The following is a 23,165-nucleotide window of genomic DNA, read 5'->3' as shown; positions in this document are numbered from 1 at the left end:
CACTGTTCCAGACACTTCAGGAACACAGAGCAATATTTTGGCAGCTTTTTTCCTTACCAAAATTGATACCATCTTCTCTTTTCCCCAGATAAATAAGGTTCTGGTACCCTCTCTTCCAGGCAGATCCCAGCCGCTTCTACACTCACTTCCACTTTTAGAACTGTCAGAGTTGGAAATTGTTTGCCAAAGTCAAGAGCGGATCTAAAGACCCTGTTCCCATACGAATGCTCACCCAAGTAGCGGGGGTAGTTCTTCCTGTGATTTTAGATCTAGTTAACTCCTCACTTGCATCAGGAGTGGTCCCCCCGGCATGGAAGGAAGCAATGGTGAAGGCCTTGCTGAAGAAACCCTCCCTTGACCCATTGGTCCTAGGAAACTATCGTCCAATTTCACTCCTGCCTGGGATCAGCAAAATCACCGAAAAACATGTCAATGCAATACTTTCCCTTTTTCTAGAGACACATAATATCCAACAAACCCAGACAGGTTTTCACCCTCTCCAGGGAACAGAAACTGCCCTGATCTCTGTTGTGGAAAAAGCTAGGAAAGTAGTGGACTCGGGCGGCACTGCGGTGCTGCTAGACCTCAGTGCAGCTTTTGACACTGTTAACCATCAGATTTTAATCCAAAGGCTCCTCGACTTAGGTATCTCTGGATCCGCATTGGCATGGTTCCAATCGTTCCTGGAGAACAAGTCTTCCATAATGAAGCTATTTCCAAGAGAACCCCCTCTGCTGTGGAGTTCCTCTGGGCTCTTTGAGCCTACTCTTTTTAACGCTTATACTTGTACTCTAGCGGAGGCAGTTGTCTCGTTTGGCATTCATATCGTCACGTATGCTGACGATACGCAACTAGTGATTGGACTCAATACATCTTATAGTAACCCTCCCGATCCCTATAGGTGCCTCCAAGAGGTAGCCTGTTGGATGAGAGACTCTCTTGAAACTCAAGGGGGACAAGAGTGAAATCATGGTCTTGGGAAACCAGTCACCGCTCAAAGGAGATTTGGCCTTCCATCTTAGGTCCTGCCCCTTCGCCTAAACCCCAGCTTAAGAGTTTGGGTGTCTGGTTGGACCAGGACCTGTCTTTCAAATCTCAAGCTAGGAAGACAGCCGCCACGTGTTTTGGCATCCTTCAAACTGCCCGTAAAATTATCCCTATTCTTCAGTTTGAAGCTAGGAAAATCATGGTACAGGCCTTGGTCCTGTCCAGGTTGGACTATGCCAACGCGCTATACTTTGGGTCCCCGCTGGCCACCATTGCCAGACTTCAAACCAGGCTGCCCGATTACTGTTGAATGTTCCCAAAATACAAAAATCGACCAGACCGGCTCTTAAGGCTCTACATTGGCTTCCTATCCAGGAGTGCATTAATTTTAAGTCATTATGTATCGCTCATAAATCCTTATAAGATCTAGGTCCGCCTATTCTTAAGAACATTGTACAGCAGTATGAGCCTAATAGAATTCTCCATTCCAACTCACTAATGCTGGCATCTGTTCCTATAATTAAAAAAGCCAGAAGTGAGGGAGGAGCCAAGATGGCCGACAGGACGGACGCGTAGGCTCCCAGCTCCGCGAGCCTCTTCTTCCCACGCCGGTATCCTGCCATTAATCCTGGAAAACTGCCGCGGCGCCACGACCGCATGACCGTGCAGATCAAGCCCGCGTTCCTCCGAGGACTCTACCTGCCGTGGAGGCGAAGTTACAGTAGCGAGAGCCGCCCGCCATTGTATCCCCCCGGACCCCGCACTGCTGGCCGCGGCGAAACGACGGAGCACCCGGCGGACTGACACGGGAGGCAATGCAGCTCTCACCAGAACTGCCGCTGGTGGAATGAAACGACGAGGTCTTCCCTTTACATTCGGGGGCTCTCTGGACTTGGATGCGGCGGGCGCTGGCAGTATGGGACCCCTACCCCTTTGTCTTTTGGAGTGACTCGACTGAAGGGCTGGCTCGGCTCCGGTTGGCGGCGCCGCCTGCGCCGGGGGCTGCCTTCAGAATAGCCGCGAGGGGTCACCTGCCGTCTGCCTCCCTGCTCTGCGGTCTGCTCCCCTGCCGGCGCCCCCGCCTGCTGCACTTCGTATTTTGATCGTCCTTCCCCCCCCCCCCCCCCTGTTTTTGGATCGCGGCGGTTAAGATGGCGGTCCCGAGGGTAGGGGGGACGATTGCTCCTTTGTCCCCTGGAAGTGCCGCCTTGCCTGCACTACCTTGCTCCGGTGAACCGGGGACACCGACCCCAATATTATACTGCGTGGCCCCGCAGCGAGCCCCGACTTGTGCAGATGTCCTGGCGGCTCTCGTGGCTCTTGGTTCCGCATGTCGGCGGGTTACCAGTGAGTTGTGTCGCAAGTTTGACGAGGCGATGCTTGCACCGGGACACCAGCTGCCTGCAACAATCCCTGGCCCGGATACTATGTTTCCGCTGGTGCCTATCACGGAGCTGCTGGATTCTGGTGACAATGTTGCCGACCTGCCTACTGTCACGAAGGGGGATACGTTGTTTCTTTCTCCCTCGCACTCTGATGCTCAGCCTCCGCCATTACTGTTTTTGCATGGTCCTTTGATGTCCCGGCGGCCGGACTCCCTTGCCGTCCCTGCAACTGGAACTTCGCCCTTTCTCCAGTCGGTGGTACTTTTCCCCGTGTGTGCTGGGAAGCCTCCCCTTATTATCAGTTCTCCCCTTGTGGAACGGGACCCTGTATGTCTTTCTTCTTGGTTTTCTCCTCGTTGGGTGCCGCCATCTTGTCCCTTTGTCCTGCCTTTGGCACGGTTCCTGCGGTGGCCATTTTTGGAAGGACTGCAACGCTCAGGCCAGGGGTGATGTATTCGTGTACTGTCTCTGTCTGCCATGCCGCTGGATATCGGGACCCTCGATCTACTCTGGAACTCATGACGGCGCTTTGATTTGACCAGCATGGGGTTGTACTTGGTGGACATGGCTGCTGATTTCTGTTTGCGAGATGGGGGGGACGGTGTGCGGGCGGGCCTGGTGTATGTGCAGAAAGGGGGGCCCCTGCTGTGGTTTTCTTCAATTGCTGGTTCGCATTTTGGATCGTATCACTCTTTGATGTACTGGGAGGCAACAGGGTTGCTTGGTTTGTGATGTATCTGATTTGGTCTCTGGTGGGTCGTGGTTGTCGGGAGGGAGTTTAGGTGCGGACTGGGAGCCTGGGTAATATTGTTTTTTGGCCCTCCTCCGGGCTTCTGTATTATGGGAGTGGGATTGGACTTTCTTCTCTTACTCTCATACTTCAGTTACTATCGTGTCTCCTTTTTTCTCTCCTTTTCTTTCTTACTCTAAATTTCGGGTTTATTGGGCGACAGACACACTGCTGGGGGGGGGGTAGGCCGTAGCCTCTGCATGCGTGTAGGGTGGTGGGTTGGGGGATGGGTTTTCTTATTTTCGGTTTCTATGGTGCCTTGTTTTTCTCTTTTTATGTTTTTCTCTTTCTTCTTGCCTTGGACCTGTGACGGGACTGTGGGCGGGTGGCAGGCGGTGCGCATCTGATGGTAGACTTATCCTGACACCCCTGTCGACTGTATTTGACCCCTCTGCTGCCCGCGGAACCTTGAATTGTATGTCATTATCAGCTTGGTGGCCATGTCGCCACCGTTGCATTTACTCCTGCACAGGCCCTGATTTACTATTCTCTAATTTCTTTTGTGCTCTACACTGTGACAGAAATGTTGGACGTTAATTGCTGCGTAAGAAAAACCTTTACAAATTAACCTTATAGCTCCTGCGACGCGATATCAAGTTTATTAATGGTGTAACTTTGCGATGTCAGCCTGTGTTCCTTACGTGCTATCGTGTCATCAGATTGTTTGCGAGTGTGCTGCTACAGTTTCTTTCGTGGCCGGCCCGAGGGTTGTAGGCCCGTATATGTACTTTTGCAAATGCACAATAAAGGTTTTCCAAAAAAAAAAAAAAAAAAAAAAAAAAAAGCCAGAAGTAGAGGCCGACTGTTCTATCTTAATGCTGCAAAACTATGGAACTCCCTTCCACTTTCCCTCCGGGCCGAACCTAATCATCTTTCCTTTCGCAAATCTCTTAAAACGTGGCTATTCCCTTAATTCCCGCTGTTCATCTGCCCTGGTTTCTACAAGCGCTGGGATGCCTTTGGATAGCCATGCGCGATATATATACACACACTAATTCAATTAAATTCAAAGAACCATGCTGAGTGCCATCTCCCTAGTCACTTGGAAGGGCGTGAGACAATGCAGTGACCACGAGGTTCAAGTGCAAACAAAAGTTTACCTGACCTACCAATTAAGAACAGATGATTTCCATTTTTACAAGCCGGATAAAGGAGGACAGCATACCATAACACAGTACAATGTACTCAGGGGCCACAAGTAATTCGGTCCACACCACCCTTTACAACTTTTTGTGCTAAATAACGGTGCCCGAGATTACATAAGGTTAGCTTTAATTTGAACGTGGCCAAAGGTGTAATTTAACAGATTTCTCTGCAGATTTCTTCAATGTTTTAACGCAGAGAATAACATGCTAACTATTGAAGAGAGGTTGGGAACTTGTTTGCATTCATGATGGGGAAGTAGGTTGTGTAGAGGTGTTGAAGGATGCATACTGGACCAAGCATTATTCCCGTTAGGACTTGAAGTACCCATTTTGTAAAATAGCAATCAAAGAATTAAAAGTTAAAGGATGGTGAGTGCACATATTACATCTCGATGATCATGCATATTTATATAGAGTGATAAATGTCACAGTTCTACCGGTCAGACTACCCTGAGTGGCCTTACTGCTGCTGCTAGCCCAATGTTGTTCAATGAGAGCTCAGTGTTGTGCAGCCACGGACACGCATGATTCAGAAATGGGAAACTTTGAGAACAAAACACCTTTACCAGTGGTGCAATCTATAGATTTCAGAGAAGAGAATATCATCCATAGCTGGTGATAAATTACGTGACTCACAGTTAAACCAGGTTATAACAAATAAGGTGGGGAGAGGAGGTAATCTTCCGGCTAGAGCCGTCGATCACGAAGCTGGTGAACCGGGTTCGAGTCTCGTCAGGGACACAACATCCTGCGATTCTGGGCAAATCACTTAATCTCCCTGAGCATAACAAAAATGAACGAGTCTGTCTAACGAAACCGGTGCGCATGTAAAGTGCTCTGATACCTTTGGGTCGAGTCTATATATATATATATATATACACACACACACACACACACACACACACACTAAAAAGGAGGGCAAAATATGCATGGCTACAAATGTAGAAGGAACAACAGCAGCGTGTGGACAGAGTAACTTGTGTAGATCAGCGAGGTTGAAAGGTGAGAGCATGTATAAGAAACAATATTTGGCTAAACTAACAGGTATCCCTTTTGCCCTAGTGGTCGAGTCATTAAATTCACACCAACAAAATGATGCAAATGCAGTTTAATAAACCAATCCAAAATAAACTGGTAACTTAAATTAAGTTTTCTAAAACAAAAGCCTATCCTGTAGGGTGAAGTAACCCCCCACCCACATCCAAAAAACACATTAAGACCGATGGGCTTGGAGCAATGGACAGGGGGTGTGGTACAGGGAAGGATTGAACCTGCTTGAGGCTGAGCCAGAGAGCCCCTCCCGACCCAAATAAACAGGAAGGAGTGGGGAAAACAAAGGAGGGTGGGGGGGGGGCGAATATGAGAGCAGCACGGAGGATTGAGTGTTTGAGGACGTGAAGCAGCACCCAAATAAAAGCTAGAAATTATGCTTTCCTGTGGAGCGCTTAAAGAAAAAAGTACCCCCCCCCCTTAAACGGAGCAGTGAAAGGATACCAGTCATGCAAGCAAAAGGATGGTAAGTAGGTTGTGTTCCAAGGAAGGACAGAACAGATGGACAAGGAAAGCCATTGTAATGGGTTTGGTGCAATAGGCTTTCGCCCAGCCGAACACACAAAGCTGTATGGTAGGCAAAATGTAAAAGCAACATTTATGAATCAAGTGTTTGGGTCAGTATTCATAAACAAATGCAACAAAGAACAGCAGAGGTCAGGTTGACAGAATCACAAACCATCCTGTGTTATAATGTCAACATCTTAAGAGTATTTCGTAAGCACAGGTCTGAAGTAACTGGACTAGCAACAGCTATCTGAACTGAGATGGATAGTGCCACACTCTTCCAAATGAGTCAAGAAGTGGTTAATGGCAAGTGAACCTGCCTTAAATGAACAGAGATGGAAAGCCAACAGCCAGTACCTGAAATTAATAGTTTACTTGAACCTGGTAAAGAGATTAAGGCAAGTAATTCGAGATTCTATTTTTAGTGCACGTTTTACACACCAGAAGATGGAGAATTTGGTAAGCAAAGTTCATTTAGAGCAAGTCTGACGCCAAAAAAACAAGTCCTAGTCCAGTGCTAGTTCTTGGAGAAAAGAATACCATGAATAGTCATAGTTCAGTTTCTTCCTCTTTAAACCAAAGAACATGAAATAAACACAAAATACTGTTTAACAAGCTGAACGTGCTATCTGTGTAACATTTTTATGCATCCAAGAGCCAAGAACTACGTTTGGGATAGACTCAAATTAAGATGTTAAGTCAAACAGCAAAAAACAGAAGTGGTTAAAGAAGAAAGAAGTTTGCGTTACATAGGGAGAAGTAAAGCCAGCAAATAAGTCAACACAACACATCAGTGGTGAGAACTCATATGGAATAATACAATCAGCCCTGGATGCCGCTTCACAAAATGATTACCCAGAGAAGGTAACCGCAAAATAGTCAGGTGGTTTAAAATCACAAGTTCAAAGGATGTATGACAATGCACTTAAAGATTTGAATAGGACAGAAACATTTGGATTTGGGAATTAACAGTAGAAAAAATAAAAAACTTCACAGTGAAAGTGCACTGCCAAACACAGATTCAAGGAGGACGATAAAAAAATTAAAAAAACACTTTGGAATAACATTTGGATATTTCCCCCATGAGAAGGGACGTGAAAACATTAAACTCACCAGAAGTAGGAGTAATAGACAGTTAATTAGCATAAGGCAGATAAGAACATGACGGGGTTAAGAAACGAATAGTAAAGATCAGATCTAGGAAAGGCTGGACAAGTTCAGCTTGTCAAAAGAAGGAACAGGCGGACTACATTATTCGAGCTGTCTTTTGCTACAAATTCTACATTTCACAGCTGTTACCGAAATCCGGAGTTGAAAAACTAGGGAGAGCTGTTATCGACATCCGGGGTTAAACAAACTAGGGATATCTGAACCAAAAATTTAGATGGTCCCTTTCAGAACTCATATGCAGTAAACAGCAAAGAAATGTTCAACAAAATGTAAAAACGATGTTGAGTTAAACAAAAGCAGATCTCACAACATAACCTCTAACATTAATAGGATTAGCAGAAATATGCATTGGTCTAAACAAGGTGCTTTTCAGAAATGTCCACCACTACAGGGCCATGCATACAGTTTTATGGACAAGGCAGACAGAGTTGCACTAGTTCTGTATAAAAAAAGTCACAAAAACACTACCTCTTCAATTCCAGCTATATTATTTACTGCTAGCTTTTTTAGAGAACTCTGTAGTTTTTTGTCATCAGCTGTTGCTGTTCGGTGTACGACTTTCTTCTTTCTGCGAGCTGTCCCCTGAGTAAACACAAGGAAAGAGTATTAGTCAGCAAGTCCAGAGATTTCACAGCTGCTTCTGCATGCGTTTAAAAGCATCACAGAAAACACTACAAAAGAAAGTGCTGACTTCAACATTAAAATTGAACTCTGCTCTGAATGCAGACAACTGTCATTCCCCAATTGCAAGCACCGGCAGTTGTGAATGAACCAACTGCTTTCAATACACATTTGTCCACACTTCTCACCTAAAGCTAGGCGCTTTGTCCATAGATCGAACAACAGTTTTTTACTCACGTTTTGGCCTAGTATTTAGATTAATTTACCCACAAAGTGGTTTTAGCAAAATTCCATACTAAGCGAGGCAACAATGAAGCTAAAAAATTAAAAACCTTTCTTTAATGACAGGGAATAGTGGGAGGGAGGTCGGGGTGAGTCGACTATTGATGACATGAATGTACTGTGAATTAAGAAAAAGCAAATAAAAAGGTTTATAAAAAAAATTAAAAACCTTTAAAGATCATAACTTACTTTTGTTTTATAAGCAAGTTTTCATTTTTAGCAGACCTGCTTCTTTTGAATAGTTCTAGAATACTGTTGAAATAATTTGAATTTGTCGGGCCGTTGATGAATGGTTCCCAAGAAGTATTTACACCTTTGTTACACAAATACTCCCCGTAAAAAACAGTTCTTAAAATCAAGTAGGCCCTCATTTCAAACCAATGTGCTTCTCTCTAGCTTAAGCACCTACATCAAATAACGTGTTGGCGTGCGCCGAAATGGACTTTAGAATCACAACTGAATCCCTAAAACATTTAACGGACGAACACATTAACCTGGGGAGTCACACATTTAACACTGTATCTGCAACTTTCCCCCACAGAACTGCGAAAACGCTAAAAAAAAAAAAAAAAGAGAGAATATGATAGTTAAGATTGGGATAGAATCTCAAGTGTGCTTTGGAAGAGACTGAGAATAACTGCACCCACCCTCAACGCAAACAGAACAGGTTACTTAGTGCACTGTTATGGTTAGATACCACAGTTATCAAGCACCTCTAGATACACTGCTATTGTTAAACATTCCACCAATCTATACAGGACTGCTCAAAATGCACTAAGTGCTTAGGATACAATTATATTTGTTGATATTGCTGGACAGGATTTTACCTACAAACTACTGGGATTTCTATACTCCTCACAATTGTAAACACCTTAGAGAACGCCCTTACTAGGGATCCAGTCTGAGATACAGATGCATACATACCTTGTTCTCTTACTCTACACTGAGCAGATCTCATGAATCAGTGTATGTGACTAACCACCTGGTGGATGCCTATATAATCAAATAGACTTTGGAACAATGTGGGGTCTTGCTTTACACATGGATACATGACCATTTGACTACTTATGTCAACCACTATAAATGTGTATTTTGTTAAGACAAAAATATTAACTGATTAGCGTGCTATTCAGTGCTCCCATATAACTGCACAATTGCTCTGTACGTTAGTATCTTACAAAGTATCTGACAGTGCTAACTAATTGAAGAGTAGGTGAAGATGGCCATAACATTTTAGACCACTGGTTGGCTATAAAAGGCAAATAAAGAGAATCATGTTTTCTGGTGCTACTAATTATGATCGATCATATGGGTGCGAGAAACAAAAAAACACAATGAATAAAGTGTTTTGACTGTATTCATTTATATGCGTGCCTCAAGACATTTTTCTGTAAACCAGGCAGAATAAAAAAAATGTTGACTAGGTTAAAAACATTGAGAATAAACTGTACATATCTATATATATATATTGGCCTTACCTTTCCCCCTATCCGAACCTGAGCCTGAAGCTTGGCTAGCTTTTCTTGATTCATTATTAAATCTGAAACGAGACACATTGTTAATACCGCTCTCATTACTCCAGGTCTTAAATTATGGCACACAAAGGGATTATGCTGAAGACAAGCACAATTTAATAGAAGAAACTAGAGTAATCACAAAATAATAACTAAAAATATGCAGTACAAGATTTTTCACAACAATAGGGTAACGAACCCTTGTGTTCCTCAGAATCTGGACACTTAATGGAGTTCTGTAAAGTGGTTCTGTTGGAGAATTTTCACAGATCTGAATATGTGGCTAACAGTTACCAACCATGTAGGAGTGTGTACCGTGCGTTCAATGCTTATAACGAAGGGAACCTCTTACGCGGCCTTCTCCATAAACTTACAAATCCTTGTATAAAAATAATACGACAATCATTGTATACAACTCAATACAAGTCATTAAGACGTGCTCAGAAACTACATCACAACATATTTGAAATGTTATACTTTACAAATATGTTATATGCCCATTCAATCGACCGCTGTTTGATCTTCTAACAAGCAGTAAAAAAAGCAATCTACAGTTAAAGTAAAAAAACATTTTCGAAGTCTTACACATTAATCCAAGAGGGCAAGTGACTAGTAAGACCTCACCGTATTCATTGATTGGCAGAATTCAGGAAGGGGACGACCTAAAGCTGCCTTGTATGGCAGACATGTCAAATAAACATGCTACGAATATCGTGGAGTATGCAAACACAACCTGGAAGCAGTTTTAGAACAAGTTATTGCTTGTTGTATTAACGTTTGTACACCTACGTGCATCTTCACTGAGCTACACCCACATACATGCCAATGGCTTGAAGGTTCAGTCCCTTCAAATGGGTGGATGTCTAGTAGTGAACAACTCTTGCATCCGCATTTCTGAAGCTGTAATATCCACTGGCTCGCAATCCACATGTCAAATGCCTAAAGCGTTCAGGTCAGCCGGCACCCACTCCTTTACCCACAGTGCCTGTGAGATCATATTTCAGTGGACACGTCCGAGAAAGAAATACAAGCATCTGCCCTCTCAAGATGGAGGCAGGAATGTTACTGTGCTCGAGTATTTCCTCCCCCTTCTGCCAATGGAGGCCAAAGAAACAGTGGCCCGGGCTTTGATCCTTTCGCGGTTGGATTATTCCAACGCGCTTTTAGTTGGTTGTCCAGGCTATTTGATAAAAAAGTTACAGGTAGTCCAAAAAGCGGCTGCTCGGCTCCTACTGGGCCTCTCTTCCAGGCAGAGCGTGCGGGTCCATCCCCGCCACCTTCATTGGCTCGCAGTTGAGGCCCGTTTGAAATTTAAAATGTTGGTCATTGTCCAACGGGCCTTGTATGGATTGGGCCCACTATCTGCAGAAGCGTTTTACTTTTTATTCCCCTACTAGGACTCTGCGGTCTTCGGACCAACTCCTTATCCAGACTCCGCGTTTTTTGCGCCATAGGTTAGGTGGCTGCTCTTTCACCCGTAAAGCTGGCCTAGCCTGGAATGAGCTTCCTCTTGCTCTTAGGAAGGTTGCTGATCCGGCTGTCTTTAAAAAGAGGCTAAAAACACTATTGTTCTGAGCCAATTCTTTTAGAGGCTTTGCCTGCTGTGTTGGTGGGCGAGGGTTCATGGTAACAACGCTGGGATACTCCGAGTAACTGTGCGCTTTAGAAATGCAGGATAACATAACATGAGCTGTAGAGAACAGAGTCTGCAAAGAAGATAGGAGACATTTTTGCCTCATCTGCGTCCCGCCTTCCTCCGCATCAATCCTGCTCGTTCGCCGGACTAACGCCAGGAAACAGGTGGTGTGCCAGTCATAGTTCATTTCCAATGAATGATGGCTGCACCTGCCATACCACCAAGCAATAGGGTACAGAATTTGCACAGAAGTAGGTGGATATGGGTAGGGCAAGTTGTGTGCACAGGTCATTTTGAACACATCTAAACTCCTTTTGTAAACTAATTGGCCTTTAGTATTGATCCCTTTTCAAACATAGGAACAAATCAAAGAGAGTACATACAGGAAAGACATAAGCGACAATGCACTATTAATCATTTACCACCTAATCAAAAATAAATAATTTACGAGGCAACAATCTGCTTACAATAAGTTTTTCAATTAACATTTAATTGAACATAAGCAACTCCATGAAAGCAGACATTCACTCAATAGCATAAAAGTTTATATATTCCACAACAGTATTCTACAAACTAATTCCAAAAAGAACAAGCATTAGAAATGCAATAGGTCTCGCAGCATTAGAGTTAGTGCTTTTAGAATTGTTTATGGGTTTTTTTGTAAATCTTTAGCATGAGGGTGAGTGAGGGTGAGGGGTTGAGGGTGAGTGAGGGTGAGGCGGAGGGGTTGAGGGTGAGTGAGGGTGAGTGAGGGGTTGAGGGTGAGTGAGGGTGAGGGGTTGAGGGTGGGTGAGGGGTTGAGGGTGAGTGAGGGTGAGTGTGAGTGAGGGTGAGTGAGGGTGGGTGAGTGTGAGTGAGGGTGAGTGCGGGTGAGTGTGGGTGAGGGGTTGAGGGTGAGTGAGGGTGAGGGGTTGAGGGTGAGTGAGGGTGAGGGGTTGAGGGTGAGTGAGGATGAGGGGTTGAGGGTGGGTGAGGGTGAGGGTGAGTGAGGGTGAGTGTGAGTGAGGGTGAGTGAGGGTGAGGGTGAGTGAGGGTGAGTGTGAGTGAGGGTGAGTGAGGGTGAGGGTGGGTGAGGGTGAGTGAAGGTGGGTGAGGGGTTGAGGGTGATTGAGGGTGAGGCGTTGAGGGTGAGTGAGGGTGAGGGGTTGAGGGTGAGGGGTTGAGGGTGAGTGAGGGTGAGGGGTTGAGGGTGAGTGAGGATGAGTGAGAGTGAGGGTGAGTGAGGGGTTGAGGGTGAGTGAGAGTGAGGGTGAGTGAGAGTGAGAGTGAGAGTGAGAGTGAGAGTGAGAGTGAGAGTGAGAGTGAGAGTGAGTGAGAGTGAGAGTGAGTGAGAGTGAGAGTGAGTGAGTGAGAGTGAGTGAGTGAGAGTGAGTGAGAGTGAGTGAGAGTGAGTGAGAGTGAGTGAGAGTGAGTGAGTGAGAGTGAGTGAGTGAGAGTGAGTGAGGGTGGGTGAGGGTGAGTGAGGGGTTGAGGGTGAGTGAGAGTGAGAGTGAGAGTGAGTGAGAGTGAGTGAGAGTGAGAGTGAGTGAGAGTGAGTGAGAGTGAGTGAGAGTGAGTGAGTGAGAGTGAGTGAGTGAGAGTGAGTGAGTGAGAGTGAGTGAGGGTGGGTGAGGGTGAGTGAGGGGTTGAGGGTGAGTGAGAGTGAGGGTGGGTGAGGGTGAGTGAGGGGTTGAGGGTGAGTGAGAGTGAGGGTGAGTGAGAGTGAGAGTGAGAGTGAGAGTGAGAGTGAGAGTGAGTGAGAGTGAGTGAGAGTGAGTGAGAGTGAGTGAGAGTGAGAGTGAGTGAGAGTGAGTGAGAGTGAGAGTGAGTGAGAGTGAGAGTGAGTGAGAGTGAGTGAGAGTGAGTGAGAGTGAGAGTGAGTGAGAGTGAGTGAGAGTGAGAGTGAGTGAGAGTGAGAGTGAGTGAGAGTGAGAGTGAGTGAGAGTGAGTGAGTGAGAGTGAGAGTGAGTGAGAGTGAGTGAGTGAGAGTGAGAGTGAGTGAGAGTGAGTGAGAGTGAGTGAGGGTGGGTGAGGGTGGGTGAGGGTGAGTGAGGGTGAGGGTGAGGGTGAGTGAGGGTGAGGGTGAGTGAGGGTGAGTGAGGGTGAGGGAGAGTGAGGGTGGGTGAGGGTGAGGGTGAGTGAGGGTGAGTGAGAGTGAGTGAGAGTGAGTGAGAGTGAGTGAGGGTGGGTGAGGGTGAGGGTGAGTGAGGGTGAGGGTGAGTGAGAGTGAGGGTGAGGGTGGGTGAGGGTGAGTGAGGGTGAGTGAGGGTGAGTGAGGGTGAGTGAGGGTGAGTGAGGGTGAGTGAGGGTGAGTGAGGGTGAGTGAGGGTGAGTGAGGGTGAGTGAGAGTGAGGGTGGGTGAGGGTGAGGGTGAGTGAGGGTGAGTGAGGGTGAGGGTGAGTGAGGGTGAGTGAGGGTGAGTGAGGGTGAGTGAGGGTGAGTGAGGGTGAGTGAGGGTGAGTGAGGGTGAGTGAGGGTGAGTGAGGGTGAGTGAGAGTGAGGGTGAGGGTGAGGGTGAGTGAGGGTGAGGCGTTGAGGGTGGGCAGAGAGAGTGAGGGGGCGGATGCATATTGTAGTGTGCTCGCTAGGAGTGGGCAGGATGCCACAATGTAGTCATTGCTAGGTGCGAGTATCAGGGAAGTGGATGAAGGGGCATGAGCTAGAATGTCAATGCAGTGGGTGTGTGGGTGAGATTGTCCTAAGTGCATGGGTGTTCATGCTAGGGGTGTGTGGGTGTTATGTGGGCGGCAGTGGTTATTTGGGCAGGTGCCAGCAGTATGAGTATACGTTTTGTGGATTTAGTAGCAAGGATATGTGTGGTTGGTAGGTTGCAGGGAGATGAATGCTGGGCGTGAGTGCCGGGGGGGGGGGGGGGTCGGTGTTAGTGCTGTGATTGTAGGGTCTGAATGTAGGTGTGCATGTGGCCGACAGTCATGGCTTAGGGTGTCGAAGGGAGAGCGTCAGGCCGCGTGGGAGCCAGGGCTCGCCTCTTCTGGGAAGGGCAGGCAGAAGCACACACTGCTGGTGTCTCTCCAGAGCCGCAGGAGCGGCCCGCCCTGAGCCATCAGACTGGAATCTCCCCCTGGAGCCAGCGGGGCTGGGCTGCTCCCAGGTACGGAAGGAGGTCAGGCACCAGCAGGGCCTGCGAGCCAGCTGCAGAGAGAGACATCTGAGCCAGGGCGGGATGTGAGGCTGAAACCGCAGTAGAAACAGATACACAACGAAAAGGAAGGGAGGGGGCAGAGAGGGAGGATGACACCACACAGGGAAACAAACAATAGCGAGAGAGGGGAAAAAGACCGGGAGAGGAAGCATCTCAGAGGAGAGAGTGACATGCGATGAGGGGGACAGTGGCTTCCCATGAAGAGAAACGCATATACAACAGAGAGAAAGTGACAGAGATGAAGGGAATGGGAAAAATGCCCAGCAGGGGCCTATTTAAAAGTATTCTCTCAGGGATAAAAGAAAGCCGATGAGGAAGGGGGTGTTTGGATTGAAGGAGCGATAGGAGGGGAGGAAGGATTCAAGAGTGAAAAAAATGCGACACGGAGGGGAGGGGGCGGAGCGGGGAGGGGGCGGAGAGGGGAGAGGTGCGACACGGAAGAGAGGGGAGGGGGGAGGAGAAATGAGCAAGGATATGTGTGGTTGGTAGGTTGCAGGGAGATGAATGCTGGGCGTGAGTGCCGGGGGGGGGGGGGGGGGGAGGGGCAGAGGGGTCGGTGTTAGTGCTGTGATTGTAGGGTCTGAATGTAGGTGTGCATGTGGCCGACAGTCATGGCTTAGGGTGTCGAAGGGAGAGCGTCAGGCCGCGTGGGAGCCAGGGCTCGCCTCTTCTGGGAAGGGCAGGCAGAAGCACACACTGCTGGTGTCTCTCCAGAGCCGCAGGAGCGGCCCGCCCTGAGCCATCAGACTGGAATCTCCCCCTGGAGCCAGCGGGGCTGGGCTGCTCCCAGGCACGGAAGGAGGTCAGGCACCAGCAGGGCCTGCGAGCCAGCTGCAGAGAGAGACATCTGAGCCGGAGATGTGAGCTGAGGTGTTAGTCCTTTATCAAAGGGAAATAGAGCGTGTTAGGCCTACGTTGAGGAAGCTACCTGTCTCTTTACAGGAAATTGGGCTTGTTTAGTGTACGGCTAAGGACGCTTTGCCGTAAACAGAAGTATCTAGGCAACGTCTCTCAGATCGGGTCAGTTACGGTGACAGTTGCCGATCGGGGAACAGTTACGGGTATTTTTAGAAAGCGGAAAGTATCAAAGAAGTAGAGTTAAATAAAGGAAAAAATTTAAGAATTAAGTTGAAAGATTAGGGAATCAAAATACTAGACGGACGGAAGAGAGGGGAGGGGGGAGGAGAAATGCGACACGGAGGGAAGGGGAGGGGGCGGAGCGGGGAGGGGGCGGAGAGGGGAGAGGTGCGACACGGCGTTAGACGGAAGGAAGAGAGGGGAGGGGGAGGAGATAGAGAAATGCGACACGGCGGGAGGGGGCGGAGCGGGGGAGAGGGTGTGTGTGTGTTGTTAGGAGACGGACGTGCACGCGCACGCGCTTTTAAGGTCAATGCGCATGCGCATAAGCTCAATGCGCATGCGCATTGACCTTAAAAGTCACGGGCACTGCAAGGAATCGCCACGATTCCTTGCAGTGTGGATAAAGTGTGGATAACTCGCAATAGTCTCGCTTGCTCGATGCGCATGCGCATCGACAGGCGAGACCTAAAAACCAGTCAACATGTGATTCGCGGCTCGAAATGCAGCTTTATCTGGGCTATCAAATTAATCGAATAGAAATAAATTAAATAAACTAGCAAGGAGCATTTAATCTGATTTATACAGAACGACGTCTTACTGTAAAACAGATATGGCTTAATCCATTGAAGAGGACAATGTTAAGAAAAAAACACATTTTGTAGCAACAAGCATAGATTCACCTCCGAAAAGCTACAAAGATGTATTCTAGATGGATTTTTTGATGCACAATTAAATGAAAAGTCCAAATTAACTTAATGCCATTTGGTACACCACTGAACCACTGTCTTCTCTAAAAAAAAATAATCCCTGGTTCGCCTGACGGGGTACCCTTGTTTTCTTATACTCCAGAACCTTAACCTAAGAGAAAACTAAACTAGAGAAAATCACAAAATTGAATAAACTGCCAACTATTATTCCACTAACATAGGGTACAAGGTCTAAGACCATCTTATAAAACCAACAAGCGGGGCAAAAACAACGCGCCATAAAAAACGCACGCACGTTTGCAAATTTATCCTTAGGAGGCAAATGAGCAAATAACACCAACGTCATTAAGTCTGCCTGGACTAATCATGTGGCCAATTCCATGGCGTCACTGACTGGAAAGACACAAAAATCAAACCCTAGTCTGTCTGACTTCACTGGCTGTATCTACAACAGTCATCACATGCGAATAAAAATACAAATAAAAGTCAGATCGTGACCCTGGACCGAACGGCATACATGCAGCAGCTTTTTAATTTTTTTTTAACAAATATGGACTACTGGGCGAAGATTGTGACTCCATTGTTTAATCAAGGTCTATCCTTCAACTCCATTGCAGAATCCATGAGATACTATCTTCCATTCAGTTTTAAATAAGGGATCAGCAGGGAATCCAGCAAATTAGTGGCCAATGGACTTAACAGCTGCTGAAGCCATATACAATAAAATGACTTTAAGACAGTGCATGAAAAGTTGCTTACACATAGCTGGATCTTAGCTCTACTTTTGACTGGTCAGAGGAAATCTCCGGCGGAGGTTTGTTAGAAATGGGAGTGGATTCCCCATTAGTGCATTTTCTAGGACAATTACATGCAGACTGGACGAATTAGGTTTGGGCCGCATGCTGAACGCACTACCCTAATAAGATCAAGTGTGTGGGGCAAGGGTGTGTGTTGGATCCCTTTCTTTTTTGTCTATATATTAACATCCATAACACATTGCTAACACTAGGGGAGGCTGTCTCCCACACTTATATGCTGATGATTGCACCTTCTGGTCAATAACTGGTGCAGGCATCAGAAAGTACTGGGCTGATTTTATATCAACAGCAATAAACGTCTGTGTCCCAACTTTCACGTATCACGTATCTGAGGTGTGCCTTTTGACAAATGTAACTTGGTGCATTTAACAAAAGTTATTAAAACCCAATTTGAACAAAGAGAGACAATTTTTACGTTTGTTGAGAAGTTAGGCTCCAAACCCCTAGGTGTGGTTATTAATTGTTTTTACAAAGGTCTATTTAATGAATTTAATAAAAACTACTTGGCCATGGGACAGTTGCTTCATAAGTCGACCTGTCTTGTAATAAAAATATAAAAATAAAAAAACTTCCTTTTAGTGCGACGACAAATTAGCTCAACAATCCCATCACAGCTCTGATAACAGCCCCTCGGATTATGCCGGGGTTCATACTATACTAAGGTTTAAATACTAGCAATGCCCTTCTATTGCCACCTGTGCACATCGGGCTGGAGGCAACAGTAAGCAATAGTTCCAGGGTTGACATGCCATTTTGAGCTTGCAAACTTAACGTGCATGTTTTGGGGGTTTTCACAATGTCTTCCCTAACTTTTTCCCATACTGAGAAAGGCTGGAAATGTACTCCTGACTAGACAAAAACTCTTCCAAGGTTGGGAAAAAAAGTGGTTGAAAGGGAAGTAAACTTGTTAACTCTCAGATTTTCACATGAGCAATCTACACATGCACATTTGCTAAAACGCAGCTCACAAATATTTTCTAGGAGTACGATGTGGTCTACTTCTGTAAATTCTTGTGAATTAACGAAAGCCTTAAATCGGCACTAAAGCAAGGACATAGACAATGGGCGTACTTTAATCATTTGGGGCTCTAATGTTAACCAAGACCCCCTCTATATATATATTTTTTAAATTCTATCCGTCTCAATCAGCTGGCTTCTCTGAGTGACTACTTGCTGCTCTTTCACAAGGAGCACAGCAGCATACAAAGTTTTGTTCAGTAGTAGGAACTACTATGGCAATATGAGCTTTGAGAACAAGAAATATATTTTTGCTAATGTGTGTTATAATGGTGAGGGCTGGGCAGCTCCACAACCATAAAGTTTTACAAAAACCATTTCAAAATAAGACATTAACAAAACAAAACAAGCATTTGCAATGCAATAGGTCTCCCATTAGGAAAGTTTCAGCTATTGGTATTGTAAATGACAATTATTTTTATTTGTCTGTTCGTTTTGAAAATAGCGAAATTAATAGCTTTGTCATTTACGATGCCAATAGTTTTAACCTTCACAAATGTGACACCTATAGCATTTGTAATGCAATATGCGTCTTAGATGTATTGATATTACAAATAAAGGCAGAGCCCATTAAACTAGATATTGACCTTTCATGCTCTATCCCCCGCAGTCAACCACTAATTTGGAAAGAATACAAAACCTGCCCAGGCAAGTTTCCAGCAATATTCGGTTATGTACAGTAGTCCGGCTCTACACCTTCACTATTAAGTGGAATGAACGTCCGCTATAAGCCTTAACATACAGATCACTAACGTTATTGCAGCTCTGGTTGCAGCAGAGCTGCTAGCAGCACGCAGAAATGGATTTAGTAAGGCAAGTTAAGTTACTGCAAAATGCGTATCGTCGCTAACACTTAAATGCCTCGTACGGAGAAGTCTTAATTCTAGTGCACATTGAGGCGCTATACTTAAAGCTCTTGCTCCAGGACTTGAGCAAAGACTTTATGCTCATCTAAAAAAACTGAGAATCCTGGAAGCTCAACATGATGCTTCTGGCAACCAGAGCGGCAGTGGCAGGGACCCCTGCTTGGTGTGGTGGGAATGCCTCGTCACACAATGGACTCTCCTCACAGGTGGCAGAAGCAGAGCTTTAGCCTCCGGTGTCGCTGCTTCATTGCCATGCAGTAGCAGAGTAACAAGCCGGTGTAGCTGCTTCATTGCCATGCAGTGGCAGAGTAACAAGCCAGTTATCATGAGGAACCCACTTGGACTGGGTTGTTATTAAAGATGGACAAAATTTTAGTTTAATAAATCAAACACACAAGAGTTTTATACAGCGTACATCTCAACCACATGTACTTCAAGATGCTCATATATGACAAAATGAAGAAAAAGGAGGCAAAGTGAAATTACACAATTGCCTAGGATCGCGCAATTTGGTCAAGTGGGGAAGTCCTGATTAATCCCAGGTTTTATGGTTTCACATTGTACAATTCAAATTCATTCCAGTTCAATAATTAAGTTACTTCTGTTTTACGCTTGACTCTCCCAAGGTAGTGTTACAAAGCAGAGAAGGCTTACCCCAAGGTGCAGAAGAGGGATTGTGACTAAGATACAGCATAACAAAATGTTCCACTGCCACAGTGCTGGTATAAATGGGTCCCTTGGGTACACCACAGCCCATACTTTGTGGCCCCTGGGGAAATGTTGCGAGTACCCTTGATGTAGTTCTTCCAAAACAAGGACTTTCTTTGTATTCTGGGACTTGACGTTCTGGTTTTCTTGGTTTATTGGGACTACAATTCCTCGCAGCAGGCAACGAAAAGTACCTGGACTTGAACTATTCATCTATGGAACTGGGTAACCTGAATGCTGGTTACTGGCACAATCCTAGACCCGCTGGCACCTCGAGCACAAATCTGGTCTATGTGAAAATGGCCCCTTTGCAGGATACATTTACACCACCACCTGGGTATAAATTAGCACAACAATAAAATGTACACATTAGTGCCTAGGAGTGTTAACGTTTTTATGACATTCAGTCAACAGTTCAAATCCGGGCAATGAGTTCGGCAGATAAATAGAGTACATAAAATGGGGCAACAGGCACGACTGGTATTTACAGCACCTAGAGCCAGTATTAACTTGTGTATGAAGCTCTAAATTAAAATGAATTATAAATATGTTGGACAGGACTCGTTTGAACCAACCAATGACGTATGGGCTCTAATGCAATTAAGCCACCCCACCCCCCACACAGTTGTTTGAATTGTAAACTACAGCAATAATCAGGGATCAGTGGGCCCCTCAAGCCTCTGTGGCCGGTACCACTGCCCCTGCTGCACGAATGAACACACTACGCTCCTGCTTTCACCATGAGCTGAACTAAGTTTCCAATTTAGTCTTATTTTCTGAAGCTTACATACACTGCTGCTCCCCGAGAGGGTGAGACTAGCTCACTCGAAATTGGGAAAAGCTTTTCTCACTGTAAAATGTCAACCGATCGGCTTTGTCAATTAAGCAATGCAGAAAGTGTCCTGGAAGCGAGTTTTCAGGGCAAATGAACCGCTACATTCAATGGCGTTTTCCCTCCAGAAATGAGCACAGAGACATTATTTAAGGAGTTTTATGTGGTTTCATAATTACTGTTTAGAGTATTACATATTCCCTTGAAAATATGTGTGCGGTACTGTGGTTTTGCATATGAATATGTGGTGCACAGACCTTTATATTTCAGGTTAGGTCCTGGGGCTCTCAGATTACATGGAGGAATAGCTCCAGTTTAGGTATTTTCCGTTGCATGCTGGTAGGAATTGTAGTCCTGAAGAACCCATACTAGAGAAAGGCAGAGTTCTGGTGTCGCCGTACGCTCCAAACCCCTCCCAAGGCCGCGTCCCTGTCTGCTTTTCACCTATCGACCCTATCTGTGTTTTGAGAGTCCTTGTAATTAAATCGCCTTTCAAAATGAGGTTCATTACTTGGAGGAGGGAAGTGGGGGAAGGGGGGAGGGGGCAGGCAGGACAGGACAATGTAAAATTAAATATGCCACAAACTGTAAAAAGGATAAATAATAATTTTAAAAAACACAACTTGCGAGGTGTTGCGGTTTAACCCCTCCCATGCTGGTGACGGAACCGCTTCGTCACCAGCCACGGACACGCTGTGCTGATGGCGGAGCGGTTCCGTCACGGCCCGCTCGGCGCGCCTGCGTGGCGCGGATTCAGCGCCTGCGCTGGACGTTCTGTTGAGCAGGCGGGGCCGTGATGGAAGCACTCAGTCATCAGCACAGCGCACCGAGGCTCGTGACGGAGCGGTTCAGTCACGAGCATGGGAGCGCCGCGCGGCCCCCCACCCTCCTAGCGGCGGAATTGCCGCCGAAGCGAAGGGATTAGTAACAGTTTTCTTTTAGGCCCTCGAGACATAACAGGGCGAGAGGCGCAGCTCCTGCATAATGAGGCGGTGTCCGTGTGTGTGTGCGTGGCAGCGACGGTGTCCGTGTGTGCGTGGCAGCGACGGTGTCCGTGTGTGCGTGGCAGCGACGGTGTCCGTGTGTGCGTGGCAGCGACGGTGTCCGTGTGTGCGTGGCAGCGACGGTGTCCGTGTGTGCGTGGCAGTGGTGGTGTGTGCGTGGCAGCGACGGTGTCCGTGTGTGCGTGCATGCCAGTGGTGCTTTCAGTGTGCACATAAAATAAAGTAACAATTAACAGGAGTACAGCCTCTTAACCCAGGTGAGAGCGGGCGTAGTTTGCAACAGAAATAATGTCTCAACTGGAGATTATTAAGGAGGGACAATTTGAGGGCAGTGCTGTAGTAAATGGCAGGGTAAATTTGTGGTGTGTGAACGTGAAGGAATCGATTGAAAGTCCAGCGGGATGGTGAGGGAGTGAATCCATAGTAGCAGAGGAGTGAAACCTCTGTGCTGCGGGAAGACGAGTAAAGCATCCGGAGCCCGACTTGCATGGATGGTAGTGGTGGTGTCAGTGTGTGCATGGTGTTCATGTCAGTGGCGGTTTCCGTGTGTGCATGATAGTGTTGGTATGCATAGGCCACAGATGGCGTTAGTGTGCATCCAAGGTCTGTTCCAGTGTGAATAATTCTACGAAAGGATTCGTGTTTGCACTGCCATCAGTACAAGCATGTCAATAACAGTGCCAGTGTGTGCAAGGCTGTAATGGTGTCAGCATGGACAAGAGAACAAATACCAAGGTGTTCCTAAATGTGATGGTGTGTGTATGTGGATTTTTTAAAGCGTGGACCTATCTAACTATTAGTGGTTGGTGTAAGGAAGAGAGGAGACTGGGTGGACACAGGGGAAGGTATTAATGGGGACGGAGGTGTAATACCTCACGACGGTAGGGAAATAGAGATGGGTTCAATGGAGCACACTTGTGATAAGCCCGGTATTCACACTTTCCACTACAATGAGATTCGGCTCACGGGCCAGGGTCTCCAGCTCTTGCTGCAGGGTAAAGGGGTGGTGGGTGGCAGCTGGGACCGCGGGGCTCCTTTACATTTTTGGGGTGTAAATGGAGTATGGCTGTAGACTAATCCTCTGCTTACTGCACTCCCTGCTCTCTTGCCTGCCGATGCTGCTTCTGTGTGTCTAGCATGATAGTGTTGGTATTTACACTGTAGTGATGGGATGGATGTGTTAATGAGTGTCAGTGCAGGTGCGTGCTTCTGCGTGATGGCTTTAGTGGGTGCTTGAGAGTGTGCGGACGGAAGTGGTTGTGTGAGCCTGCAGACGTGTGATTGTGCCCCTGTGTGAGCTGGCATCCTGGCGCTTGCTGTGTGTGCACTTTAGTGCTAATGCGTGAGTACATAGGAGCGATGAGTGAACTATTTACACAACGGTGTGAGCTCGTCCACTGGAGCGATGGGGAAGTGAAGTACGGGTGCGCGTGTGATTAGGAGAGGTGTGAGTGTATGCTTGGTGCGTAGAGTGGTAGAGTGCGTAGCAGATCATTAAGATGATAGAAATGCTTATGGTGCGTTCACTGAACAGCTGATATAAGTGCTGTATGTCGTTAGCGCGTGCTTGTGTCAAGTGATGAGGTAAATGCCGGCTGTTCTAGTGCCAACTCTGAATAGTGGAAAGAGATAGGCTGAGTCCTAGTGAGGTTAAGAGTGCAACCTGGCCATTACAGTAAGGAACCCATGTGCCCCAGGGAGTTGCGGTCTACTCAGCAGCTATGAATGGGGGGAGGGGCTTGCACCCCCTGCACAGAGATAGGAAGGGGTTATGGGAGAACCTGTCCGTGCACGATCACATCAATCCGGATGCCGTAAACCTTGATCAGTGTGCAAAGAACAAACAAGTTAACAGCTGACACCTGTAAGTAATGACTTATGCCCCCCCCCGCAGCTTTTCAGTA

General features: G+C 46.6%; 1 protein-coding gene across 1 annotated transcript in view; it reads right to left on the bottom strand.

Annotated features, from left to right (window-relative positions):
• Nucleotides 1-23,165, bottom strand: part of BTF3L4 (basic transcription factor 3 like 4) — a 42,968-nt gene that overhangs the window by 13,292 nt on the left and 6,511 nt on the right. The window contains exons 2-3 of the mRNA XM_086952439.1: nt 9,416-9,477; nt 7,503-7,616 (exon numbers count right to left, since the gene is read on the bottom strand). Coding sequence (XP_086808565.1) covers nt 7,503-7,616; nt 9,416-9,469 — 168 coding nt within the window. The 5' untranslated portion in view covers nt 9,470-9,477. The remainder of the gene's footprint in view (nt 1-7,502; nt 7,617-9,415; nt 9,478-23,165) is intronic.

This window comes from Lissotriton vulgaris, chromosome 1_1, assembly GCF_964263255.1.
Source record: "Lissotriton vulgaris chromosome 1_1, aLisVul1.2, whole genome shotgun sequence".
Lineage (NCBI taxonomy): Eukaryota > Metazoa > Chordata > Amphibia > Caudata > Salamandridae > Lissotriton > Lissotriton vulgaris.
Note: the sequence above shows the minus strand (reverse complement) of the source record. Positions and strands in the feature narration are given on the sequence as shown.